The sequence below is a fragment of the Raphanus sativus genome, chromosome 7 (assembly GCF_000801105.2).
Source record: "Raphanus sativus cultivar WK10039 chromosome 7, ASM80110v3, whole genome shotgun sequence".
Lineage (NCBI taxonomy): Eukaryota > Viridiplantae > Streptophyta > Magnoliopsida > Brassicales > Brassicaceae > Raphanus > Raphanus sativus.
In genome coordinates, this window is record NC_079517.1 from 6,956,814 (window position 1) to 6,982,458 (window position 25,645).

Consider the following 25,645-nt stretch of genomic DNA (forward strand, 5'->3'; position numbering starts at 1 on the left):
AAAGAATGGTAAAAAAAATTATGGGCTGCAACATTGGCTACATAGAAAAGATTATCAGTAAAATCGTTGAATTTATGAATTTAGTATTTTTTTTAAAAATCATATTTTTAATGATATATTTTTTTGTTTAACAGTGTATATTTTATCTTTACTTTCAAAGATTATGGTGTGTTTAATGATTTTCCATGCAACATCACTCATTTTAAAAACCAACTTTAGTTTTCATTGATACTAAAAGTTTATCAGTGCATCCGCACGGCTGTTAATTTTTTAACTTTTTATAAATTTAGATTTGTTTTCATTTTATTGTTAATATTTTAGATGTGTTACTGTATATGAAAAAATATTGTATAATGTAAACGGGATAATTTAGTTTCATGTCTCAAATTGACAGATATATATATATATATACAAAGATGCCTAGAGTTATGTTTAACCTAATAAGAATACTTATTTTGATACTTATTTTTAAACCCTCATTTATGTTAATGTAATGTGTTATGATATAATTATGTTAATATATTTTTCAATTAGTTTATATTCAATTAATATATTTGTTCAAATAACCTGTAAAAGCTATACTCGTAAAAAATAGCAATAATAACATGTTCCATCATATACTAAATATTAATAATATCTAAATATTAATATTTATCTTATCATATATATATATATATATATATATATATATATATATATATATATAATTTTAATACTCTAAATATAAGAATTATATTTTTAAGTATTTGATGAGAGTCTTGAAGAATTTTTTTCTTGCATTTGGATTAAGATAAAGTTGTATATATGAATTAGTAGGCATATATCATTGCTTTTTATATTAATAAAATAAAACATAATTAATTAGTTACTTAAATTTAGTATTAATATAAATTAAATTATTAAATTAATTAGTTTGAAAAGTAATAAATTAGTTATTTAGTTTCTTAATTTTAGGCTAGAGTATATATTTAATAATAATTAAGTTATATATTAGTAGAAATGATAGGAAATCTAGTTAAATGTAATGATTCAACATATACAATTTGTAAGTAGATAAAATTATTTCTGTTTTAATAGTATTGACTCTTTTTTTCAACAACATAGAAAAGTACAAAAAGATAAAACACATGATTTACATCAAAACCAAACGAGACCAAGACCACAACTGGATCCAAACCAAATACAAGAATAGTAAAATACATTCGCCTAACAGTCCCAGTACCATAGTTCTTATCCGGAACTGGACTAAATATTCAAATGCCCAGGCCTGGCAAATCTCCAAGAAGTTAGTCACTACACACATCACATTACAATTAAGCTTGAGCTTTCTCAGTCAAATGGTTTTCCAAATAAAAACTTTTGAAATGGAAATCACATATATATTAATATATTAAATCATAGTTCAATACACGCCACTTCAAGGCAGACAATTCATTACAAATCTCTTTATATACAGCTTAAGAAATTAATCATACTTGTGGTGGGTCAGACCCAATTCATCTCTCTGTAATATAATTTCTTCCTTTACCCAAACATAAAAGATAGATCATCCATGGGAACCTCATCAAGCCCTGCTGTATCGATATCCTGTAGACCCTCAAACCAGTTTCCAATATCTGCCTGCTCATCTATCTCCTCTAGATCATGGAACGCTAGCTTCGAGAAATCTATAGGAGCTTCCTCATCTACTGCACCATCTCCAGAGGCACCTCCTCGGCCTCTGCTTGCTGGACCTGTCGGGTGGGTTGTTGTCGTCGATCTTGTTTGGTTTTCGTTGCTATTCTTTTCTTTGGGTTTCGGTTTGTTCTTGTTCCTGAAACTGTCTTCTCTCTCGCTTCTCTTACCTCTAGCAGCACCTCCTGCATTAAGAACCGCGCTATCTATGCTCGTTGTCACTTTGGATGAAGCACATCCGATAACATCGTCTATCAGTGCTTCTCTCCTCTTCGTACTAGACACTGCACCTACATACAAAACCCAATTAGCTCAGGTATCCGACAAAAAGGTTTAAAGTGTAGCCAGAGTCTGTAACAGTTTCATCAAAGAGACTTGAACACCAGTAACTATCTAATAAATGCGTTCATGGAGTTGGTGAAGAGAGGAAAGCAAAATGATAATCTCATACACGTGTGTGCGCCGTTGAATGCTTTCGCATTATTCTAAGATAATCATGTAGCAGAAGAAACTATTTGTATAGATCAACTTTGGAATCAACATAGTTCTGATTTTGCGTACCTGAACCCTTGGCCTCAGCCTGTTGATTAGAAGGCTCATTGAGCGTGTTACTGGCTGTTCCAGACCCGCCATTTTCTGATGATTTTGCATCGTTGCTGGGTGATGAAAACAAGATGTCTCGAAGTGCAGGATCCGCAAAACAGCTGAGACCTGTATCATCAAACTTTTGACACCTGGCAAGTGTCCGCCGGGTGAACGCCAGCGCCGCTTGTCTTGTGACCTTGTGGACTTTATATGCTTTATTTCCACGGGATGCCTGTTTTCAGAATAACATCCATAAGACAACCTCGTATATATATCTCTATCCCACAACCATTCACCCAAGTTTATTATGTAAAATGTTTGCATCACTAGTTTATTACCATTCTTTTCTTGTGTGCTGTTTCCACAAGGTGGTCCATAGCAAGATGCTCGATTTTCCTGCATGTAAGCATGAAATCTTAGCAAATATAACAGTATAACTTGAAAAATAATGAATTGGAAAAAGCCAAGACCCAACCTTTTCTCATCATCTTTCCCCTTCTGGATGGTAATATTTAGCTTCTCCAGCTTTTCCTTCTTGTTTCGGATCTGTCAAACATAGAATATGAGAATGGTTACTACCGCGTCAAATGATATAAAGCGTGAATTATTTGTTTTTCGTTTACCTGCTGATAAATGCCTTCCTTTAACTCCATAACATCTGTGCTCATAGTTTCTTCGGCCAGATCAGGCTGCAAATAGATTAAAATGAAAATAGGTGAAAAAGTTCAAAGAGTAATACGTTTTTTTTTCTTTATCTCATGTTCTTGACAGACTGGAGACAAAACCTACCATTGCCTCAGGAAACACACCAATGCTCTGTAATTCCAGAAGAAGTCGCTCATCCAAAGACATAAGTTGATACTGGGTGTCAGATACTTGGAAGTTGGGAATGTTCACTTCCCTAGCTTGCAATTGACCCACGCCGTTTGAAAATGTCTCACCGCCGAGTGGCGCATCCGAATGTGCAAGATCATCATCCATCCACTGTTCATGGCTAAGCGCAGATATAGACATGCTACCGTTTCTGAAAGGGTTAGACACAACACTCCTCTCACTGGAAAATCTGTCAAACAAACAACTCTTGGGTGTCTGAAAATCCCCGCTTGACTCTACTTCGAATTCCATTCTGTCTCTCTCTCTGAACTCGGTGTCAATAAAGGTACACGAGCCACTGTGAGAATCATCACTAGCATAATGAAGGGACAGATTCTTCCCTCCATTGAATTGTACAACTTCTCCATCATCTTCCTCAATTAACGCAGAAAGTACCCTCTTATACAACGGCGTACTCTCATTCAACTTTCTCATGTCTAATCTCTCAAATGAAAGATCAGATATACATGATGACGCTGCACCTGAATAGTCAACAATTCCCTCACCAGTGCGATGTGGTGCTTTCTGCAATTTGATACCCTGATACAGAAGGAGTCTCATTTATTCATGCAACATTCAGATAAAGGACAATAAAAATAGACATTGCTGCATACGCTTACAATGCAACTTACCATGATGTTATAGCCATCTAAGATTGTCTCTGACAGAGATTTATCGAGTTCTTCCGCAAAATTCAGCTGTTTTTTTGACAGCCACAAGTTAACGAGAGTTTGAGTTGGCACACTAAGTCACATATATGATATATTATGGTATCTTGATTATTACCTGATCATTTATGTTTTGCATGTCATCTGCATTGATGGCAGCAAAGATGTGGTCCATCTTCTTCCAAAACTTGCCAGAACAAGCAAGATCTACAAAAACATATTTGGATTAGAAGGAAACTAATGGCAATAAAACTTGAAAGACAAGACATATGGAAGTATGAGTACTCGCTGCCTTTCGTGCTGAATTGGCTGCTGCAAAAATATCTTCACGATCATCATCTGATTCACCTGAATAACCAAAAACAACAATGCTCAGGAACTGACACCAACGTAAATATGAGGTGCTCTTTGGGGTCATACAGCTTATATGCAGCGATTACACCTCCAACTACCACCACTATCCTACCTTAGAAAATACTTTCCCTTTGTACAAATGAAAACCACTGCACGAGATCTAATATTTACCGAACCTCAAATTTTCAGGGTAAATCCTGTTAGAATGTATGTAGCACTTCCCAGAAAATAGTTCGATGATACAATATGTAAACCGTGAATATGGAAAAGACTGAAACTCGAAATGCCAAAAGAAAACAAATACCTGTAATATTTGAAGGAGTGGAATTCGAATTGGAGGCAAGACGAGGCTTACGATCTTTAACCTTCTTCGCTGGTGGACGCCCATATTTGCTGTCCAGAGAGAGAGAGGTAGAACAATTGGTCTCTCGTATTTTAAGCTTTATAGATAATAAAAATAGTTATAAGGTTTACGGGAAAAATAAAGAACTAAGTTAGCAGTAAATCACCTTCGATTCTTATCTGACGCGATCTTAACATTGTGCAGAGGCTTCTCTACTGATAGATTCTCTGATTTAACCATCACAGGATGAAAGCCATGAACATTTTCACTCTTTCCTTGCTTCCACGCACCACCTCCTTTATGACTAGTTTGAAACTTATTTTTCCTTACAGGTAATAACGGCGACCCTGTTTTAGGAGTTGTGAACAAGTCACCACTAGCAAGAGCACGCTCCCTTGTTTTGTTGTCACCCGCACCGGAGTCCTCACTTTCGGATAACCCATACGGTGATGAAGCATTCTTCAGCTCCCTTTTCACTTTTAAAGGGCTACTATCAACAACTGAGAGTGACCCGGTGGTTCCAGGGGATGCTCTAGGACTGAAATCAGATGTTGTAAGACCTTGAGCTGAGAACTTGCTTTCAGCATGTCTGATAACAGGCGAAACTACATTTGTTCTTCTGGTTCGAGAATTCTTAGGTCTCTGACCACCCCATTGAGTCATTGCATGTGCAGATGAACCTGCTCGCAAACGAAGCTTTAGATTATTTCTCATAAACATAACAGATAGTGTATTTAGACAACACTTAGATTGCCTCTAACCTTGTAATACTCCAGATGGGGACTCGACTTTGGATGAAGAATCAACACCTATAACGGCTGCTGTTCTTGGAGCCCTAGAAATCTTTCCTTTCAGTATTGCAGTAGAGATATTTGTGGGACTATCATCTTGTAAATTTCTCCTGGATAAGAACATTAATGCATTTATCAGTTAAGATCAGTCACAAACAATTTGATGTTATATTCAAGTAAAGTCTATAACAAAAAGCTTAGGTATCTGCTCACTTATTGTTTCCCTTAGCCATAAGCCTTTGCTCAGCAAGTACTGACCGGTCCCTTGCAAGTGAAGCAGTCTCCAACTCATTCCTGGATAATGCACCCATACCTGGACTGTCTGGCTCAAATGAAGACTCAAGTCTGTTAATCCCACTGACCCCGGTGGAAGATTTCAATCTGTAACAAATGCGCCACATTATGTTTTCTTTGAGAGTAAAAGATACAAAGGAGGGATCAATCCGGAAAACTATGTACACAACAGTGTGTTACAAAAAAAATTGAACGGTATCCAACAGAGTAAAATCAATTTGCTAAAGTAAGGTCTACTGAAACAAATTCAAGATAAAGTCCTGTTTAAGTGAACAACTTGAAAAATCATGGCAATAACTTATGAAACTCAAGGACAATATAAACATGTAGAATATCATATAAGTCAATTGGGTAGCAGGGTAGGATTCCCCACTTTCACATCATAAAACCTCTCTTTTAGGCCCACTTAAGGTTCTCGGACTAGGAAATCCTCAAACGGTGTTCACTGCTACGTCTGGATTTCTTTTAAGTGTCACTTAACTAACCAACAGGGGTAACTACCAGTTTTACAAATCTTATATCTTCAAAGCATACCTGAAGCTTTGGGTGTCACAAGAACGCAACTTAGAGTCAACTATCGGCTTTGGCTGCATGACACGTTGATCAGGATTCATAACTCTGTTGCCCAGAGTTGCAACAGACCGTTTTCTTTTCATTCTTGCTTCCCATCCTTCACCACCAACAGGCAATCTGCGTATCTTCTCCTCTATTCGCACTGTTTCTCCAGAAACACTTGGAGGTGAATCAGATCCCCTCTCTATAACCTGCTGCCTTGCAAGAGTAGAAACTCTACCATCCGCCTGAAAGCAATAACAGGCGAAAACGATTAGAACACTGAAATTGAGAAAAGCTTTCGGAACACACTAATTGAACATGCATTTTTAAAGAAAACAAAAAGTCGTGTAACATGGAGTGATAGATGAACAGATGCAAAGGAAAATCAAACAATTTCAAAAACATTTATAAGCATAATATTAATCTAAAAAGTGAGATTGAGATACAAACCCGCACATCTCCAACCGTGGTACGAGCACGCTTATTCAATCCAAGCATCTTTTTTCTTTCCTCGGGTCTTTGAGTCATACTGTCTAGCGTTCTCGGAACCTGGTTTCTGACCTTGTCAAAGTTCGCTGCGTCCATTCTCTCACCAGTGGGTGTATCATTTCGCCGTCGTTTCTTTGAACTTAATGTCTCTGCATATTTGTCCAACTTGAATATGGATTCACTTAGTTTCTTTGCTAGATCCCTACAAGGAACCTCGTATTTTAGTAAAGCTCAACAAACTCCTCTACTGTACTGTGAAGAAACGAATACAATTACGAAGAAAACAAAAGTCCATACCCAGCCTCTCTGGAAGTATCTTGCACACTTTCTTTGAAGTGCTTGAGCTCCTCCGTTGCTCCAGGAGGAGAAGGTTTCGGATGAGACACTCCAAAAGAATTTTCTTCTGATGAGGCCCTGCTACTAGGGACGCCGAGAACCCTTCTAAGCTCTCCAGAACGAGTATAGCTAGGATTGCCTAATCTAATCGGCTCCAATGTTAAGACTTGCGACAAATTGGGAGCATCAGATGACAATCCAACGGTTCCCCTGCTCAAACTGTTACCAGACCCTAGCATGATGTCTTCGTCTACCTGCTTCACTCTAGAACCTGAAACCAGAAATCAGAAAAGTTACAAACTTTCCATCAACTAGCAATTCAGGTATCCTTAGTATCACTCTCACACAACGCAAGCAATGTAATGAGAGATCTAATAGCTACATTCACACTTTTTTTTAGTAGCTAAATCACTTCACAACACACAAACAAAATAGCTGAAGAACTTTTTTTTTAAATCCCTAATCTCGAGAAACTGATTGCAAGTTCAATTCCACCTCCGCATCTAACCCCAGACCATGAATCAAGACGTATAACACGAAAACCCTAAAATTCACCCACCGCCGCGGCGAGAAATTGGAAAACCCTAGAACCACGGAGAGGAATCAAAATCACGGACCTGAGCTGGCGAAAACTCCGAGGAATTGAAGCGTGGTTTGGACAGGAGCAAAGCTTTTGAGTATCTTCTTCGCACGAATTTTTTTTTTTTTCCGAGGAAGTCAAGGCCTTTGGATCAGAGAGGCGAAAAGGAAAATCGCTTCTGTGTTGTTTCCTACGTCCATTGACATAAAAATTATAATTTACACATTCCGTGTGCCTTTGTAGATGATGATGTCACTAGCTTTGACCGGTTTGGTATTCCGGTTCGATTTACTATAGGATGTTTAGTTTTTATATGGTTTCTGATAGATTTAGTCCAGTTTACTTTATTTTTGCTGAACCTGGTTAGAGAATCATATTTTAATATACATTATATATTTATATGAAAACAGTTTGTGTTAATTTTTCTAACAAGTTTTGCCTCAACTGTTCAACATAAAACACATGTAAAAGTAGTCTCTCACAAATTTAGAGTTGTCCTCACTTGACTATTATGCTCCTTGTTTATTTCAATTAGTTCGATGTAGTTTTAGCTTCATGTATGTTATCCTTTGTTGGTATTACTTGGTAAAATCCGGTTAGTTAAACCTAAACGTTTGTCAATCATAAGGTCCCACAATACCCATACCTTTAGATTTTGATTTCTGACACTAAATAGCTTTATACGATGATGACGTTTAAGTGGCTCGCATTTGTCACCAATTTTGCAACAATAACATATTTCTTACTCATGACTCATGAGACCTTCAACATTAGTGTACGTAGAAGGCTAAGATAGCTTGCGTTGATACATGATCATCACTCCACAAGAAGCGCCGTGATAATGTCTTCACATTTCTGCTCCTCGGCGCTTAGAAGATGTCCATAACCCGAGACTTCGTGGTACTTAATCCATGGAAGCTTCTTTGATATATATTCATTCACTTCGCCTGGAACAAATCTATCTTCGGTACCTACCCACATGTGGACTGATCCTACACCTTCAGTAAACGGGTTTTCCAGTTCAGTCGGATCGAACTCCCATGTCGCAAATCCAGCGATCATGTCACGGTGAAGACATTCATGGTCTCCCTGTTGCCGGACTTTTTCCTGGGGTCCAAATAGTTCATTCAAATAAAATACGGGGTCTAACTGTAATACCTTTCAAAATAAAAAACACATATGGATACAAAACATGTCAAGTCCCATTGTCTGATCAGATTTTCAATTATCCCCATGAGCTTTTTCATTAGTTGAACAAGTCATGCAACCAATTTTCAGTCAGCTCTTTGATCTTCATAAAATTGCAAAGAGGTTTAGGTTCTTACCATATGAGGACTAGGATTCTCCGACATCTTCTTTACAATGACCAAATCTTTGTCGCTGAGTAACGCACTGTTCCCAGAGATTATACTCGAAGATGGAAACAATTTTTGGGTCAACCACCAATATAAAAGCCAAGGAACATAATGAGCCACTCTAAACGTCCACTTGATATCTTCTGGTAATAGCTTGAACGCTTTACTCAATATGTTCTCCGGTACTTTAGTCCACCAATAGTTGACAAACGGAACCACTAAGATTGCTCCAGCTAATCTATGCATCACCGAAAAGAAATTAAATATAAGAGATAGAAAATGTATAAGTATATAGAACATAATACTTTCAAACTTTTACCTATGGGGAATGTATTTGAGGCAGCTATAGACCGAGTACGCACCGACTGATAACCCTAGAACGTAGAACTTTGGTCCGATCTCGAGTTTATCAGCGAGTTCTTGAATGTCATATGCTTCGCTTTTGACCGTACGTGTGGGGTGTGGATCACTTTCTCCATACCCTGCTCTGTCGAAAAACAGAAAATATATCCCTAGTTCCTCAATAAGATCCTGCAACCAAAAAAGAAAAAAACTAATAGTTCATTGCAATTAAGGTAGGGGTTTTTTTCAAAAATAAATTTTGAATTTTTGTCTACATATAAAATGTGAATAGTTGTTTATCTTTTCAGATTCTCACCAATTATTTTTCTCGAATAAATGCAAACCGAGTTTTTAGCTTTTATTTGCGTTTGGTATGCCTTTACAGGTAAGTGATATTTTTTCCAAACAAAGTTCACGTTATAAGAGAGTGAACTCATTTTTTTCTCATTTTCTCACTAAACATCGTTGTAGATCAAAGACAAACAGAGAATTACCTTCTATCATTACGTTTTACACATATAATGTTTTTCTCCATAAATCATATTAAAAAGAAAATAAAACATTGTCAAGTTTCACAAAAATATTTCGTATAGCTTAATAAAACATTGTCAAGTCTTACCCTTAACAAAAGGAATTTGCATAAACGTGGAACCAATTAAGCAAATAAAAACCAGAGCGTACCATACCTTAGAGATGGGAAGTTCCATGTCTTTGGAGTTGTTAAATCCATGAGCAACAATGATCTTGTGATTAGCATTGGCTCTATCAACGCCAGATTCTCTATAAGCAAGATATCTTCCATCACTGAGCTTGATTCTCGGAGAAGTAATCGGAGGACCGTGAGGAACGCCGCAGACTCGCGGCTGGGGAGGCTTCAATGATCGGTAAATGTAGCTTGCAAGGCAGACAAGGATTGCAACGATCAGTGGAAGCATCATCATTATTGTTACATAAACCTGAAACAAAATGAGGATTGAGTTAAAAAATGCATAGTCTTGAACTTGACTGAAGTTGATGAACTAGAAATATTAGGAGAAAGAGAGAAACCTTGAGGAATGGTGCTTTTAGTCTTTAGGATGGGTTTTAGATGAAACTACAGATCTCATAGTTATACCAGAAAATCCATGTATGGGAATACTTACAGAGTCCTATCGATTACTCTTTTTCTCTGAAATTACGAATTTATCACAAAAAGAGTAACATAGAGAGATGAGTGATGAGAATGAAAACAGACACAATCACCGTTAGATTGGAACCCACTTGTTGCGCAGCAGACAGTAGGAGGCATGGTGGTCTAGCCACGCATTATTGTGACGTTGACATGCATAATTGCTGTCTCATTAAATTTTAATCTCTTGTAACTGTTGTCGTGAATCTTACGGAGTGGTGTGGTGGAATACATGTTAAAAATAGTCAAAACTGAATAGTTATACATATAAAACTACCAATAATTTTAAGGTCCTAATTTTAACAGTAAGATATTATCTACTACTAAAATGTTTCCAGCTACAAAATTTTACCATCTAGAAAAATATTCTTTATAAACAAGGCCGAAATTTTACCATCTAGAAAAATATTCTTTATAAACAAGGCCCAGTCCAGACGAAGGTCCAAAATAAAATCCATTGCCAGGAACATTGACACTTCCTCACATAAAAGACTTCTGTTTTCCTTTTCTTTTTAGTTCTCCGGTCAATTCGGACTGAAACGATAAGAAATTATAACCTGCTTTATGAACTTTTAAGAAGAAATTAAAACTCAATTGAACCCCAAACCGAATTAACCGGCCGAATTAACCGAAGCGCTATAGAACGACCATAGAAATTATAACCGGCTTTAAGAATTTTTGAGAAGAAATTAAAACTCAATTGAACCCCAAACCGAATTAACCGAAGCGGCTACTGAACGACCATAGAAACAGTGACAGGGTGGTACACATTATAGATCGAAGATGGCAACATGCAGAGATTTAAAGAGATAGGAAACAAAGAAACAACTCGAAACCAAAACCACCTGTCCAGAGAAAGACACCCACTACGACACGTGTCGAATCCCTACATGGTCCCAAACACCTGTTTATCCTCGGAGCAGACAGAGCAGCATTCTCCCTTTCACACTGCACCGTTAAAAGACAGAGGACCTCTCGTCTTCTATATTATCTTTTTGCATCCTGAAAAAAACACTCATAATCACACTTTGGTCTTTCTTAAAATCAAACACTTTAAAAGAGATGAAGGTGCACGAGACGAGATCTCACGCTCACATGTCCAGCGACGAGCAGAAGGTAGGGTTTTCACATCAAAACGTTCTTGTGGTTTATATTATAACGTTTATGTAATATAATACGCTCCACTCTTTTCTTCAGAAGGGAAACTTGAGGAAGCACAAAGCAGAAGGGAAGCTTCCAGAAGCAGAACAGTCTCCAAAGAAGGCAAAGTCAGAAAACGAATCCCCCAACGGCTCCGGAGATGCTGCGTCGGAGTATAAAGATTTTTGCAAAGCGGTTGAGGAGAACCTTTCGATTGATCAGATTAAAGAAGTTCTTGAAACCAACGGTCAGGATTGCTCGTCTCCGGAAGAGACGTTACTAGCTCAATGGTCAGTCTCATAACTAGTTTTTGTAACAACTTCTTTGTTTTGTAAATGTTTTCATATTTTTTTTTTGTTCTTGAGCAGCCAAGATTTGCTGTTTTATGGGGCTTTAGCTGAATGTCCTTTATGCGGAGGTACTCTGATATGCGATAATAATAAGAGATTCGTATGTGGAGGTGAGATTAGTGAGTGGTGTAGTTGCGTGTTCAGCACGAAAAGTCCTCCTAGGAAAGAGGAGCCGATTAAACTTCCTGATTCCGTCTTAAAATCTGCTATATCTGATGTAAGCTAGCTCAATCCATAAAGCATCTCTTCACAGAAACTTTTTTTTGGTTGGCTTATATGTTGTTGTTTTAATGTATAGTTACTCAAGAAACACCAGGACCCGAAAACTAGACCTAAAAGGGAGTTGAGCTCAGATAAACCATTCGCAGGAATGATGATCTCTCTCATGGGACGTCTCACGAGAACACATGTAACGTAGCCTGACTCTTTAGGGTTCTTTATTTCGTGTAAAACACGCTTAATATATATATATAACTCTCTCTCTGTTAACTGTTGCAGCAATATTGGAAAAATAAGGTTGAGAAATGTGGTGGGAAAGTCTCGAACTCTATTAAGGGGGTAACGTGTTTGGTGGTTTCACCGGCTGAAAGAGAAAGAGGTGGTTCCTCAAAACTGGTGGAAGCGATGTAAGGGTTCAGAAACTTGTTTGGTTCTGTTTTTCTCAAGTCTTTTTAACTTGGTGTTGTTACTTTTCCCCTTGCTAGGGAACAAGGTCTACCGGTTGTGAGCGAAGCGTGGTTGATTGATAGCATTGAGAAACAAGAAGCTCAGCCACTCGAAGCATATGACGTGGTCAGTGATCTCTCAGTGGAAGGGAAAGGAATCCCATGGGACAAGCAAGATCCAAGCGAGGAAGCAATTGAGTCCTTATCAGCCGAGGTATTCACTGTTGATACTAGTTTCAAATGAGATGTAGTGTGGTATAACTATAATCTGATTTTGTTTTTCTCGATGATTTCAGCTAAAAATGTTTGGGAAGAGAGGAGTCTACAAGGACACAAAGCTCGAGGAGAGTGGTGGAAAGATCTTTGAAAAAGACGGGCTCTTATACAACTGCGCGTTCTCACTATGTGACTTGGGGAAAGGGCGTAACGAGTATTGTATCATGCAGCTAATCACTGTACCCGAGAGCAACCTGAACATGTACTTCAAGAGAGGGAAAGTAGGAGACGACCCTAACGCGGAAGAGCGGCTTGAGGAGTGGGAGGATGAAGAAGATGCGATCAAAGAGTTCGCAAGGCTTTTCGAGGAGATAACGGGGAATGAGTTCGAGCCATGGGAACGTGAGAAGAAAATTCAAAAGAAACCTCATAAGTTTTTCCCCATTGATATGGTATGACCTTTGTACCTTGCTCCTCAAGGTTTACCGATCTTTGGTAACGTATTGGATTAGTGTTCAGATATTTTTTTTTTGATTCTGTAGGATGATGGAATCGATGTGAGAAGTGGAGCACTTGGACTAAGGCAGCTCGGTGTTGCTTCAGCTCATTGCAAGCTTGATTCTTTTGTTGCCAACTTCCTTAAAGTTCTTTGTGGTCAAGAGATCTACAAGTAAAGTTTCTTACCACAAACTTTACACTACTTGCGAAGAATGTTCTGATCTTCGTTTTTTTTCTTTCAGATATGCATTGATGGAGCTTGGTTTGGATCCACCTGATCTGCCTATGGGAATGCTGACTGATATCCACTTGAAACGATGCAGGGCACCAAAATCTTGTGTATTAATAACATTATAGCTAGCTGTCATGTTTTGACTTTGTGTGTTGTGGCTCTGTTTTTGTTTTCTTCCAGGCGAGGAGGTGTTACTTGAGTTTGTTGAGAAGCTCAAGGCAACAAAGGAGACTGGTCAGAAAGCTGAAGCAATGTGGGCGGATTTTAGCTCACGGTGGTTCTCTTTGATGCACAGCACAAGACCAATGCGACTCCACGACTTTAATGAACTCGCAGACCATGTAAGTTAAACTAATGTTTTGTCTTCCTTACTCCCATTGTTTACACTGAGATTTTATTTTTGCAGGCTGCGTCTGCTTTTGAGACGGTGAGGGACATAAACACAGCCTCTCGTCTGATAGGGGACATGCGAGGAGACACGCTTGATGACCCCTTGTCTGATCGGTACACCAAACTTGGCTGTAAAATCTCAGTGGTTGACAAAGAGTCCGAAGATTATAAGATGATTGTGAAGTACCTGGAAACTACTTATGAGCCAGTGAAAGTCTCTGACGTTGTAAGCTCCCGTCTCCTACGCACGGGACTTGAAAATACTAATCTTGCGGACCTGCACTGATGTTTTGTTTTGTTGGTTTCAGGAGTATGGTGCAACGGTGGTGAATGTTTTTGCAGTTGAATCAAAAGCAATACCTTCGTTAGATGACATCAAGAAGCTACCAAACAAAGTCCTCTTATGGTGTGGTAAGGAGGAAGAGTACTGTTTGTTCACCTTTCAAAACTCTTTATTGATGTTTTTTCTTTCACTTCAGGGTCTAGAAGCTCGAATCTCTTGCGACACATCTACAAAGGGTTCTTACCAGCGGTTTGCTCTCTTCCAGTCCCTGGTTACATGGTAATAAACTTCTTTGGCCTTTTTCTCCATACACTAGGATCTCAATATAACTTAAGTGGTACGTACCTTTTTTTTTCTTTAGTTTGGGAGAGCAATAGTATGCTCAGATGCGGCTGCAGAAGCAGCAAGGTACGGCTTCACAGCAGTGGATAGACCAGAAGGGTTTCTTGTGTTGGCTGTGGCATCCCTTGGAGAAGAAGTTACTGAATTCACGAGCCCACCTGAGGACACAAAGGCACTGGAAGAAAAGAAGGTTGGAGTGAAAGGGTTAGGAAGGAAGAAGACTGAAGAATCAGAGCATTTCATGTGGAGAGATGACATCAAAGTTCCTTGCGGAAGATTAGTTCCGTCTGAACACAAGGACAGCCCACTCGAGTACAACGAGTACGCAGTGTATGATCCGAAACAGGTACAAACAGGACAAAAACAAAGTCTGTTTATACAATTAACTACGTTGTGACTTATTAGCGTATTGTTTTTTCATGTCAGACGAGTATAAGATTCTTGGTGGAAGTCAAGTATGAGGAGAAGGGAACGGAGATAGTTGATGTGGAACCAGAGTAGTAGATTCAGATGGTTGTTGCGGTTTTTTGGTGGCAACGGGAACAGAGGCAGTTGTTGGTTTTTTCATGTTTTTCGTATTAGGTTTATCAGTGGCGAATGTAGTAGTTTTTTTTTTCTTGGTTGTAAGGAAAATATTTTGACTATATGTAACTCTGCTATGCTGTGTAAAGCTTTTTGCTATGTATATGAAAGTTACACAGTTGCTAAATACTTCATAGTGAGTTTGTGTGTGGCTCACGACTGTGGAAGCTACTTGATGCGCTTAAGATACAAGCTGTTTTGATGCTTTGGACACAGGAGTATGCCGTGTATAATCCCGAAACACGTAAATATGCCCCAAGATTAATGTGTATACACTGACACGTTCAAAACATTTTAGGTTCTTTGGCTCATTAGTGTAGGGCCCACATCGATTAGTATGTTTTTTTTCTGCTTGACAGACAAGTATAAGATCTCTATCTCGATGCTGACACACACTAGATGCAGAGCTACTTTGGTGGCGAGAAGCGATGGAAGACGGTTTTGGTGTGTTCTTTATTAGGTTATTGCAGCGACGAATGCAAAAGGGACTTACTTTCTTGGGTTGGAAGGAAACTATTAAATAACTGCTCTGCTATGTGAAACTTCTTGCTACTATATATTTACACCGTTACTAACTAATTTATACTGTTAAGAATGGTCTTAGCTGTGTTTTTTTTTAGTTTACTGAGGTTGAAAACAGGTTGTTAACTTGCGCATTACATGTTAATAAACCTAGCTAGAAGCGTATTGATTTATTTTTGGATGTTTCTTGATCTTCTTCTTTTGTTGACAAAAAATACATTTCTGTATTTTTTCACATTTTTGTTTGGCTTATCAGCGTATTGATTGTTTGGTCTGTTTCCTTATCTCGAACTATGTGTCTGATTTTGGCCTTCAAGATTGGAATCAGTGGGGTGAAGCCATTAAGTGTATCGTGGGTTATTTTTGAAATTGGGAACTTGGAGATTCAAGTTAAACCAAACTATGTTCTCGGCGATAGTACATTACAGTCTGTAGTCTCTGCATGCGTATTGAATCCTATTGTTTGACCGGATGAATTGAACAACACACGCTATGTATCCAAATTTCCAACAGTGTTATGCTTTTGGTGGGGCCCACATACCGTACATGATACAAGCCGCCTACTCTGTTTAGTAAAGTTTCTTTTTGTCTCTTTACTTTAAGTTTGTGTAGAGATACATTAAATGTGCAGCTACACAAATCGTATCTCACAGAGCATTGTAGCTAAGTTGTAGTAGTATATGTGCCTTAATATGCGTGATGTTACGATCTAAACTATACAATTTGTAACTACTGAGATGCTTGATTATGGTAACATAACAATTACATAAAAGAAAGCATATCAAAGAAATAATAATTCATGAGTTTGGGATCCGATTCCATGTAGAAGACACTAGACCTTCACTGGGCGAAGGATAACTCACGCATGCATAGTTTACAAATACACATGTACGTTCAAACAGTATTCACACAAAGCGGTTAAGTCATTGTGAAAAAGACCATCTTTGAAAATATAGCCATAAATCTTGAGCTTCTGAATTTATCATTTATGATTGGGAAACCTATACACTGTTTTCCACATTTACTCTTGATCAACAACGGCCAAAAAAACAAAATAAGAAAACAAATATAGTTAGCAAAAGAAAAAGAAAACAAATTTATTTTTCTCTTTATAAACTCTCTTACTCTGGTCTCACTTTTATCAAATCTCTCTCAACCAAGTCTCAAGGTTATGCTTCTTTCTCTTATTTTCTTATTTGTTTTAGGTTATCTTACTTATACATAATGAAAAAAGTATACAAGTTTTCATTGCAACATCTTGTAATTTTTTGATACATCTTTTTCAGGAAAAATGGAAGAACATCGACGTGGAATTGGTGCCGGATCAAACAAAAAGAAGGTTCGTAGCAAAACAACTCAAGAGCAACGACGTCAAAAACAAGAAAGTGCAAAAAAATCCAAAAACAGAGAGCAAGAAGAAAGGATAGGAGCGGTAGTCGTTTAACTGTCTCATTTAGGCATAAAGAAAACAAAATATAAAATTTCTTAACACTTTTATGTTCAAATTTTCTTTCAGGATTTTGGTGATGGCAGCATAATAGAAAAAGATTGGAGTTTGGTGTATGGAATGGTCTGCAAGGTTATCAAACAAAAAGGAGGTACAGCTTAGTTTAAGCTTAATTAGTTTATCTGATTTAAAAAGACAGATACTTTTTCTAAAATAAAAAGACAGATGCTCGTGATGTTTTGGGTTTTGTAATTGTTATTTCATTATGACCCCATCTTTTTTTCACTTGTATAACGAAAATTAGGAAGATAGAACTAAACGGGTTTATGAAATGAGTTTGATAACCATTTTTGTCTTTGTCACTTGTGATTCATGCGTGACCCATTGCACTGAAACTTAAGAATACTTTACCCCGTTACTCATAAGAAGAACCTAAGTTCTTAATCATCATTAATAAATGTTGAGTAACTTGTCTTTGTATGTTGTGTGACAGCTGCATGTTGGAGTCGTTGTCTAACTTGTCTTTTAGAGGCAGCATTCAACAAAGGGAGACCTCCTGCAGATGTTTATTTTTTCTCACATGAAGAACTTGTACAAGCTATAAAGACGGATACAACCACACATCTTGAAGTGGGTAGCATCAACACTGCAGTGAAGCGTATTGAAAAGAAAGGATTGGTGAAGCTAAATTCCAAAAACGTAACTAGCTACCATAGTACCATCTTTTGCACTGCAAATGATTTTTTTTTAAATAAAATTTTTCTTTAATGACCAAGTGTTGATAAATGTGATGTGTGTATTGTGCAGTCATGGGATGAAGATGGGTACAGAGCAAGGTGGAAATTTGAAGTGAAGCCAAACGTGAACTGTGCATTTGTTAGACAACAAGTGCTATTGCAACCTGTTGGTATTATAATCGAAGTTGATTCTGAGTTTCTTGATGGAACAGGCAAGGTGAGAATATACAAAACGCACGATTTCTCATTATATAAATATATGTATATGGAAAAGAGATGAGAAAAAGTAACTAGTTATTGTTACAGGATTTTTACCGAGTAAGAGCTATCGGAAGAGGAGCTGAAAGACATTCACTCATCCTCATTGGTTCTGGTCACACCAAAGATGGACAGTTGTTCTTCATATGTCAGAATAGTTGGGGAAAGAAATGGGGTTTCAATGGTTTGGGAAGACTCATCATCGATGACACTTGTCCTGTCTTCATCTTTTATCCCACGGGTGATCAACTACATGGATGATGAAGATCATCTACTCTACTCTACATGAATGCATGGTGTTGATCTAGTTTCCTTCGAGCTATCTAGTTTGTTTGTGTGTTAACTATGTATTCAGGTTTCTTGAGACAGAAGTAATGTTATGTTATGAGACTATTTTCGTTTTTCGAACTTAAGAGTTTCACAACTAAAATGATTATTCTCTTTTCTCTTATGACTTAAAAGAAGGTTTTGGGTTTCATTCTTTTTTTTGAACAACTTAAATTTATTAATTATAGTGTTAAAAGTTAATACAAACATAAAACATAAGATGAAACTAGCATCGCAGTGGTCTTATCCACCACATAGATGAAAAATATCTGAATGGAATTCCCATAGAAATGCTCTACCCCGACATTGTAAATTTGTAATAGAATTCAAGTAACTTGTTATGTACGTGATGAGCCGCATGTCTTGTTGAGGATGCTTCAACTGAACCCAAATATAAAAGTGCTACCGGATGCGTTTGTGTACAAGGACCATTGTCAACAATATCATCTTATTGATCCAAGGATCGGAAGAGTATCACGAAAACACTCTTGATGCCTTGAATCAGAGCAAGAATTCGATCAAAGGAAAAGGGAATGCAATCGCATCTTTGATCCCCAACTAACCGCTCCACACTTGGTTTATTTTTGTTTTTGGGTTTCATTGTTTATTGGGCTAGAAAGGCCTCTCAACGTTTCAGAAAAAAAGAACTAAAAAAAACAAAATGTAGTATTATTAGAAAAGAAAGCTTTCCCCTTTCTCCATGGAAAGTAACAAATTAAAGGTTCAAAAAAAAAGGACAAGACTCGTTTTCTAGGGTTTGGTTTTTGATCATGTTTCCCGATTCAAACGATGTTGCAGAGGTCAAAGAAGATGTTTTGACGGCGACGAAAATTGCTGACTCGTCGTGCCTCGGAAAGCGCAAGGCGGAGGAGGATTGTGAGTCGAGTATGGAGGAGACGGACGATGGAGGAAGCGACTCGAGTATGGTGGAGAGCGAAGAAGAAGAAGAAGAAGAAGAAGAAAGCGAACCTGAAACCGAACCGGTGTGGGGTTACGATAGCTTCGAAGACAGAGACTACTTCTCCTTCTCCGAAGGCGAACTTGCTGAGGATTTCTCCGACCAAGAGTATTTAAAGCCTTACCTTGACTACAGGCGCCAGATTCACTTGACCAGGGTTAAGAGTTATATATATATATATATGTATATAGTCCTTAAAAAAGATCTCTTTTTTTTTTTATGATACTCCGATTTTAATGTAAGTAGGGTTTTGAGGTGGATCCGGATAGCATTCCTGAGGACATGATTACTGGTTACTTCCCTATTGACTTGAATGATACACGCTTTGGCTGGCCCAAATCACCAGATGGAACCGCTCGTTGCTACATGGAACGTATGGTCCAAATGTGTCTCGATAAGTACAACAAAACACAGGCTAGTTTTGGTCCTTCCTCAGTCTTTGTTTTTGGGGGTCAATGTCGTCAATGTCTTTTGAATTTTTTATGTTTTTAGGGATTGGATGTGAAAATGGATCATGTTGTGAGGGCGATCGCAATGAAATCTGCCGGAATCAAGTGCTATATCACCTTTATGGCACAAGAGATTCCAACTGGGCCTTTGGTAGAGTACCAAGCTAAAACCGAGTGGAAGATTCGTCAAGTTCACACTTATCCTATCTTTTGCAGACCCTCTCCTCCACCAGTCGATCTTAAGGACAAGGTACTGTAGATGAATAAAAATTGTTACTTTTTTTAGTCTAGCTTCTCACTTTAGCTGTAGATTTGTGTTGCAAATACAGTAGGCCACCAAAGAGCTTCTGTCTCACCGTGGTGTGTTTTTTTTTTTAATTGCAGGCACGCAAAAGCACCAGGGTCAGGCCAAGAAAATAATTAAATTAACTTAAATTTCGCTTTGGGATTCTTACATACATATATATATATATATATCAACTCTAGAAACAAAAAAGTTATGCTATTATGTAAATATCGTTGACTTCTTATTGTTTGGATTATCAGTATGATTAAATCGATTTTGTGTTTATAGATTCCTGTTAAAAGTAAGATTTTTTTTTGTTGAGATCAGGGAGAATTAGACATGTAAGTTGATTCAAAGAGTAGGGAAGCATCATATGATTATATGAACAAATAAACCGCCGGAGAATTGACCATAGAGATGTGTAGTGATCAAATGCCAAAGCGAAATTTAAATTATAAGAAGTATCCAACTTTCGACGATTACCAAGTATCTTTTTGTCAATCATTTGATTGATATATAAGCATACAATTCAGATGTTACCATAGATTTGTGAGTAGAACGTTGTTTTTAAAAAGATGAGCAGGTTGATTCTTGGATTGTTTAACCATACAACAAAAGACATACATATCCATCCCAAAATCAAATTATCCAGCCAACTTTCTCTATGTAGATCCATAAGCAGCATCAGCTGAAGAAGTATCTATGTCGTTGAGACCCAACTCCTCGTTTTGCTCCCATGACCTCTCGAACTCTTCATCTGTAGTTCAAACATAACAATACATGTTATTCAGAAGAACACACTGAGTCCTGTCTTAGTCGATTTCATAATGCTATCTCTACAGAATTCAACAAAATTTCATATCCATCTTTTCAAGACAGAAGTTGCTCATGTCTATATTCTGTAATGTCTGGAATTTAAGCATTTGTGAGTGGATACGAAACTTAGTCAGGGGAAACGAGGAACTTACATGTGAGTTGATCATCATCTTTGATATCATCTGTTACTGGTGAAATAAAGGAGTTTGCTAATTCATCATCAAGGATCAAAGTCCATGGCTGTTCTAAGCTTAGGAGCTGCAACAAAAGGAAAATAAAAAATCATTGTTTTAAGCCATGTATATTGTTCCTTTGCTTTTTCCTGCTCATCAAGAACAACAAATATACTACCTTAGTTAGCCTGGATCCAAATTCTCTCCACTTGTTCTTCTTACTCTCATCTAGACTGTCACCAAATGTGAACCCATGAACTCTCGCTAGGCCTGTGAGAACACATACGACACTTGGATCAGTACCTAAGAGCTACGATACTTGGACTTCACGTACTGAGTTATGCTATGGTTTAGTATTATATGTTCCACAATACCTGGACCAATTAAAAATGATAAAGGCATGTGATTCGGACTTGAAAAGGAAAAAAAAGAGAGAGATAACACTCACTTTCTCTGATCTGTGTGACCAACCCTTCCACTGTTGTTACCATTCCACCAAGTGTACCACCAGCTAGCTCCAGATCAAGTTCTGGGATTTTCACTCCCGCAGTGTCTGACTAATACATGCGATAAACAAAAAAATTCACCATTAATAACATGCTAGAATGTATTGCTCCAAGAATACAAACTATTAGAACCCATTTACTGGCTGAACTAGTGATCCATAAGGTTGTTCACTCTAATATTTACCATCAGATGTGTTATATAGCTATACCAAAGGCTCAGAAAGATCAGAAAAGCCGGTTTCACATATGATTTGCCACTTATCTGTCACTTCTGTAACACCTTCCACTATCTAAATATTTTATTTTGTGCCAGAACATAAGGATATACCATACAGTTGAATGAAAAGTATGATGATTTTTCACAGTACTAAATAAATATAGCAGTGAGGCTGATTAATGGAAAACGTTTACTCGGCTTAAACTACATACATTCTGTTAAAGTTTAACCTTACTCAACTACTTAAAAGATACAACAGAATAATGCAAACCCTACAGTATATACAAACAAACTCAAGTAAGAAGAACAAACCTTAATAACATCTCGGCTAAGGTCAGTGATGTTCTTCACAGAGAGAGTAATTTTCTTTCCCTTTTCAGGAATAGCACCACCAGGCTTCAACTGTTCACGATTACCCCCCCCCAAAAAAAAAGTTAATAACCTGCAGCATACCTCTGACAAAACCAAACAAAAGGGAAACCAACCTCAGAATTGCGATAGCCGCAATCCTCACATGTGGATGCCATGACAATAACCTCCTGAAAGTAGGGGATTTCTATTTTCTGTCAAGTGCTAAACAACATCTACAAATTCATCAACAGACTAAAATATATAGAAACTTTGTTTCTGAAAAGGATACTAGTCACGAACATCCGTGTCTCACACTGCTTCATGCATGCTCCGCAGGTTGAAGGGAAAGTCATCACCTGTTATAACAATTGTAACCTGATATGAAATATCTACACACAACATTCAAAATGTTATTATAGAATCAGAAGTTAACCTCTTCAGGCGCAGAGTATCTGAACAAGTTATCAGAAATATCAGTGCTGTTACTCTGAGCAATCGCTCGATGACCACCTGTTGCTCCAATAGCACCATGAGGTATAGAAGAAGCTGTTGTTGCAGCAGTAGCAGAAGGCGCGCCAAGGCCTCCTTCTGTTTCTGATTGACCAGCCTGCGATGGGTCAGCAAGGTATCCAAGTGTTGCTTGTTGCTCTGGTGTTCTCTCATAGAACTTGATGGTTAAAGAGGGATCTGGTGATGGAGCATGTCTGCCATGTTTGCAAAACTCGTCATAATCAAAATAAAAGAAACACTACTTTTCTTTTATTTTTTGGTGTATTTTTCTCCTATTGGATACACTCTTACGGGTTTTCAATGAAACTGTTTCCGGCAGGATCATCCAAAACGAAGGTGAAGGATGTCTCTGCTTTAGCACAAGCTCTCAGTTTGGACAAGAATTGGTCTATCGCTTCAGCAGTTTTTGGATCAACTTTCTGCGATCAGCAAAAAAGATTTAAGTTAAAAGATTGTTTAGTGTAAAACAATTAAACTGTTAAAACATATATGTGAACTTTACCTTGCGTTCTTCTTGAAGGGCACTCAGTTCATCAGCAGCCCGTGCTAATATCCCTTCTACCTGCATATTAAAAACACACAAAAACAAAGAATTGGAAAACTGAAACCGGAAACGAAATTTAATAGCACAGTTAGGAGCTCTCAGGACAATTATGAAAGCTAACAAAGTAACACATATAGAGAGCTCTCAGGACAATATTTCCATTTAATCTTTTCATTGAATAAGTGAAATGTCGATGGTAAATAAGACTTTAAGGACTTACAGTAGACAAGCTTCCGCGTTGGGCCTCTGGTGGAATCTCAAAATCCAGTTCAGGAATCTGAATGAGTACAATTTTTCATAATATAAGAAGCAGGCTAAATCCACAGCTTTCATAAAGATTAGGGGAAGTAATTTCTTATAAATACTCAGGAAGGAAGCGGTACGACTTTGCAAAAATAAGAGTGCACTTTGATTCCAGAGAAACACACTCACCTTAATAGTGGCTGATTCAGATTTCACAACTTGCCGATCAAATATCTAAATTCACACACAAACAAAAGAAGACGGTAAAATTAGCTTTAAGGAGCGAGAGACAGTTAAAACAAGATATTCATGTTTCTTGTAATAAGCATGGATTGCTACATGGTAGATGCATCGCCAAATGAATACAAAAAAAGACGAAAATGAATAGAAAATAACAGATATATAGAATTGAATCAATGAACCAACCTTCGCATCACCAGCTGGAATAGCTAGATGGTAACAGCATCCTCGGGGTTGAATCTCGCCCGCAAACTGAACTTCATTATTCCTACAAAACGGACAAGAGATTAAAAAAAAAATGAAAGGCTTTATCTTTTTTTCAACTGAGAAAAAACAGAAAATATCTAGTGATTGAGAAGCCTGAGTTTAAAGAATTCTCAAAATCGTTAAAAAGTTGTACCTTTCTCCGCAATGCGGACACTCAAATGCAGATATTAAGACCTGTAAGCAATAGTATAGTTTAGCAGTACGCTTTCAGCTAACACAAGGTATAAACAGAACGTAACTATCAAGAAATACAAGTTCCTTTGAAGCAACTAATAAAACTTTGTATTATAACACTTGAGAAGGTAGTCAATAATTTACAATAAGTATCTGAGTTTTAGAAAGTGAACAAAAAATGGTCCTCTACAAGCAGAGTACGACATACCTTTCTAAAGTGGGGAATCAAAGTTAATAGAAATCTACTTGTTCCCTGCAAAAAAAAAAAAAACTATTTTATGCGCAGAAGAAATCTAGATCATTCATTACACCTTGAAGAAGTAAATGAAAAGTTAACCATAAAGCGATTATTTTTTTTCAATCAACAGCCACTGAAACACAATAATCAATATCTCTCGCCTCAAGTTTCTAAGTCTATCACCAAAATATAGCCAGCAAGTTGCATTCATCCAGCTACATTCCATTAACTATCTCAAGAACCACTGGATTGCAGAAAAAAAAACTAATGATATCGCTACATCTATGTGCAATTACAGTTAATAAACTAAGCAGAAAAGGCTAAACAGAAACTAGCTGACTCCTTAATAACTAGACCCTACATTGGTTACCAAAGGTTTCATCAAAGTATATATAACTCTTGTCTTAAGAAGACAATGCGTGTGTAAGAGGGAGAGAGGTACATTTTCACTGCAGCGCATGCACATGCTCTCAACCACATAGAGGGGAGCACCAAAGGAGTGATCCGCGGAAACAGCTTCAACCACCGATCTAACATCAATTTTCTCATCTTCTCCGTTGTCCATCATCATCTCTGACGTTTTCTTCAAACAATCCCAAGAAGGAAAACAAAAGATTAGCTTAAAGGTAATGAATGATATGATAATCAGAGGGTTCCAAAACCAATTCCTAAGCTAAGAATCTATAAAAGGGTCTCTAAAGAATTCATTTTTGAAGTTTAAGAAGATGTAGCCATTGCAATATTTCGTTTTTTTTTAAAGATTTGCTGGGAAAGGAAGTAACTTTATTATAGTATTGGAAAAGTTTCAGATATACATAAGGGCTAAACCGTAGAATGCAAAAGCAGAGGTGATAAGACAGAAGAATGAGTAGAGAGACACGGAAACAGAGAGCTTTGTTACCTCGACTAGGTTCGGGACGGGACAGAAACAGAAACAGAGAGAGAGAGAGAGAGAGAGAGAGAGAGAGAGAGCCGCCGGGAGAGTGACGAATTTAGGGTTCGTTTCTTTTCTTTGCGACGATGTCGTTTCTGGTGTTTCCAATATTTTGAAACGTTCTACAGTATTTTGGGGCTAAAACATACAGGCCCATTAGCCCAACTAGCCCTATAAGGTAGTGGACTCGAGCACAAGTAAATTGAGGCCAGTTTCTTTTTTTTTTGGAGATTTAACTTATAGATGCTACTACGCCATGATGTCACTGGTATGAGTGAGTTTATTTTTAACTACCTAGTTTGGAGTAAGTGAAATTTCATTTCTAGTCATAATATTATAACCT

General features: G+C 37.6%; 6 protein-coding genes across 9 annotated transcripts; 3 read left to right on the forward strand and 3 right to left on the reverse strand.

Annotated features, from left to right (window-relative positions):
- Positions 1-1,365: 1,365 nt before the first annotated feature.
- On the reverse strand, positions 1,366-7,757 carry LOC108817671 (uncharacterized). Of its 3 annotated transcripts, none has more exons than XM_018590428.2 (17): positions 7,580-7,757; positions 6,924-7,233; positions 6,588-6,828; positions 6,117-6,382; positions 5,502-5,669; positions 5,259-5,398; positions 4,664-5,177; positions 4,459-4,547; positions 4,086-4,148; positions 3,919-4,007; positions 3,765-3,830; positions 3,049-3,672; positions 2,883-2,948; positions 2,735-2,805; positions 2,598-2,655; positions 2,236-2,491; positions 1,366-1,958 (listed from the first exon to the last, which is right to left on the reverse strand). In XM_018590428.2, exons 2-17 carry the CDS (start codon positions 7,199-7,201, stop codon positions 1,525-1,527), a joined length of 3,423 nt encoding a protein of 1,140 aa, XP_018445930.2. In that variant the 5' UTR covers positions 7,202-7,233; positions 7,580-7,757; the 3' UTR covers positions 1,366-1,524. The 3 variants fall into 3 exon arrangements, with proteins under 3 accessions (XP_018445930.2, XP_018445929.2, XP_018445926.2); XM_018590427.2 differs by having other exon boundaries at positions 1,366-1,964; positions 6,594-6,828; positions 7,580-7,756; XM_018590424.2 differs by having other exon boundaries at positions 1,366-1,964; positions 7,580-7,756.
- Positions 7,758-8,231: 474 nt separating this feature from the next.
- Positions 8,232-10,495, reverse strand: LOC108814380 (uncharacterized). Its single transcript, XM_018586937.2, has 5 exons — positions 10,287-10,495; positions 9,926-10,195; positions 9,217-9,428; positions 8,868-9,135; positions 8,232-8,649 (listed from the first exon to the last, which is right to left on the reverse strand). Exons 2-5 carry the CDS (start codon positions 10,178-10,180, stop codon positions 8,359-8,361), a joined length of 1,026 nt encoding a protein of 341 aa, XP_018442439.1. The 5' UTR covers positions 10,181-10,195; positions 10,287-10,495; the 3' UTR covers positions 8,232-8,358.
- An 895-nt stretch (positions 10,496-11,390) lies between these two features.
- LOC108816703 (protein ADP-ribosyltransferase PARP3) lies at positions 11,391-15,234 on the forward strand. Of its 2 annotated transcripts, none has more exons than XM_018589272.2 (15): positions 11,391-11,523; positions 11,605-11,837; positions 11,916-12,114; positions 12,196-12,306; positions 12,396-12,523; positions 12,602-12,776; positions 12,859-13,230; positions 13,321-13,448; positions 13,519-13,595; positions 13,689-13,849; positions 13,915-14,124; positions 14,207-14,309; positions 14,378-14,460; positions 14,543-14,869; positions 14,950-15,234. In XM_018589272.2, the coding sequence occupies exons 1-15, from the start codon at positions 11,470-11,472 to the stop codon at positions 15,022-15,024; spliced, it is 2,436 nt and encodes an 811-aa protein (XP_018444774.2). In that variant the 5' UTR covers positions 11,391-11,469; the 3' UTR covers positions 15,025-15,234. The 2 variants fall into 2 exon arrangements, with proteins under 2 accessions (XP_018444774.2, XP_056846197.1); XM_056990217.1 differs by having other exon boundaries at positions 11,395-11,523; positions 11,608-11,837.
- A 1,684-nt stretch (positions 15,235-16,918) lies between these two features.
- LOC108815100 (thiol protease SEN102-like) lies at positions 16,919-18,378 on the forward strand. Its single transcript, XM_018587759.2, has 5 exons — positions 16,919-16,966; positions 17,144-17,225; positions 17,568-17,773; positions 17,882-18,028; positions 18,118-18,378. Exons 1-5 carry the CDS (start codon positions 16,919-16,921, stop codon positions 18,328-18,330), a joined length of 696 nt encoding a protein of 231 aa, XP_018443261.2. The 3' UTR covers positions 18,331-18,378.
- A 707-nt stretch (positions 18,379-19,085) lies between these two features.
- Positions 19,086-20,378, forward strand: LOC108814600 (uncharacterized). Its single transcript, XM_018587204.2, has 4 exons — positions 19,086-19,511; positions 19,601-19,768; positions 19,847-20,053; positions 20,188-20,378. Exons 1-4 carry the CDS (start codon positions 19,167-19,169, stop codon positions 20,221-20,223), a joined length of 756 nt encoding a protein of 251 aa, XP_018442706.1. The 5' UTR covers positions 19,086-19,166; the 3' UTR covers positions 20,224-20,378.
- A 190-nt stretch (positions 20,379-20,568) lies between these two features.
- Positions 20,569-25,400, reverse strand: LOC108814675 (uncharacterized). Its single transcript, XM_056990897.1, has 17 exons — positions 25,270-25,400; positions 24,811-24,951; positions 24,339-24,383; positions 24,090-24,130; positions 23,876-23,957; positions 23,639-23,683; positions 23,427-23,483; positions 23,165-23,224; positions 22,954-23,081; positions 22,586-22,856; positions 22,442-22,508; positions 22,287-22,357; positions 22,114-22,203; positions 21,527-21,635; positions 21,257-21,348; positions 21,058-21,163; positions 20,569-20,846 (listed from the first exon to the last, which is right to left on the reverse strand). Exons 2-17 carry the CDS (start codon positions 24,937-24,939, stop codon positions 20,752-20,754), a joined length of 1,488 nt encoding a protein of 495 aa, XP_056846877.1. The 5' UTR covers positions 24,940-24,951; positions 25,270-25,400; the 3' UTR covers positions 20,569-20,751.
- Positions 25,401-25,645: the final 245 nt, after the last annotated feature.

What these genes read in the sequence shown, in the direction of transcription:
- LOC108817671 (XM_018590424.2), bottom strand. Translation starts at nt 7,201, where the DNA reads ATGCTAGGGTCTGGTAACAGTTTGAGCAGGGGAACCGTTGGATTGTCA. An exon ending in CCCATCTGGAGTATTACAAG is followed by an intron (nt 5,178 to 5,258) that starts GTTAGAGGCAAT and finishes GTTTGCGAGCAG; the next exon opens with GTTCATCTGCACATGCAATG. An exon ending in GTGTGTTTCCTGAGGCAATG is followed by an intron (nt 2,949 to 3,048) that starts GTAGGTTTTGTC and finishes ATCTATTTGCAG; the next exon opens with CCTGATCTGGCCGAAGAAAC.
- LOC108814380 (XM_018586937.2), bottom strand. Translation starts at nt 10,180, where the DNA reads ATGATGATGCTTCCACTGATCGTTGCAATCCTTGTCTGCCTTGCAAGC. An exon ending in TGGAACTTCCCATCTCTAAG is followed by an intron (nt 9,429 to 9,925) that starts GTATGGTACGCT and finishes TTTTGGTTGCAG; the next exon opens with GATCTTATTGAGGAACTAGG. An exon ending in CTCAAATACATTCCCCATAG is followed by an intron (nt 9,136 to 9,216) that starts GTAAAAGTTTGA and finishes GGTGATGCATAG; the next exon opens with ATTAGCTGGAGCAATCTTAG.
- LOC108816703 (XM_018589272.2), top strand. Translation starts at nt 11,470, where the DNA reads ATGAAGGTGCACGAGACGAGATCTCACGCTCACATGTCCAGCGACGAG. An exon ending in AGTTTTTCCCCATTGATATG is followed by an intron (nt 13,231 to 13,320) that starts GTATGACCTTTG and finishes TTGATTCTGTAG; the next exon opens with GATGATGGAATCGATGTGAG. An exon ending in CAGTGAAAGTCTCTGACGTT is followed by an intron (nt 14,125 to 14,206) that starts GTAAGCTCCCGT and finishes TGTTGGTTTCAG; the next exon opens with GAGTATGGTGCAACGGTGGT.
- LOC108815100 (XM_018587759.2), top strand. Translation starts at nt 16,919, where the DNA reads ATGGAAGAACATCGACGTGGAATTGGTGCCGGATCAAACAAAAAGAAG. An exon ending in CCGGATCAAACAAAAAGAAG is followed by an intron (nt 16,967 to 17,143) that starts GTTCGTAGCAAA and finishes ATTTTCTTTCAG; the next exon opens with GATTTTGGTGATGGCAGCAT. An exon ending in TTCTTGATGGAACAGGCAAG is followed by an intron (nt 18,029 to 18,117) that starts GTGAGAATATAC and finishes TTATTGTTACAG; the next exon opens with GATTTTTACCGAGTAAGAGC.
- LOC108814600 (XM_018587204.2), top strand. Translation starts at nt 19,167, where the DNA reads ATGTTTCCCGATTCAAACGATGTTGCAGAGGTCAAAGAAGATGTTTTG. An exon ending in GCCAGATTCACTTGACCAGG is followed by an intron (nt 19,512 to 19,600) that starts GTTAAGAGTTAT and finishes TAATGTAAGTAG; the next exon opens with GGTTTTGAGGTGGATCCGGA. An exon ending in ATAAGTACAACAAAACACAG is followed by an intron (nt 19,769 to 19,846) that starts GCTAGTTTTGGT and finishes TTATGTTTTTAG; the next exon opens with GGATTGGATGTGAAAATGGA.
- LOC108814675 (XM_056990897.1), bottom strand. Translation starts at nt 24,939, where the DNA reads ATGATGATGGACAACGGAGAAGATGAGAAAATTGATGTTAGATCGGTG. An exon ending in AACAGTTTCATTGAAAACCC is followed by an intron (nt 22,857 to 22,953) that starts GTAAGAGTGTAT and finishes CAAACATGGCAG; the next exon opens with ACATGCTCCATCACCAGATC. An exon ending in GCGGCTATCGCAATTCTGAG is followed by an intron (nt 22,204 to 22,286) that starts GTTGGTTTCCCT and finishes AATCGTGAACAG; the next exon opens with TTGAAGCCTGGTGGTGCTAT.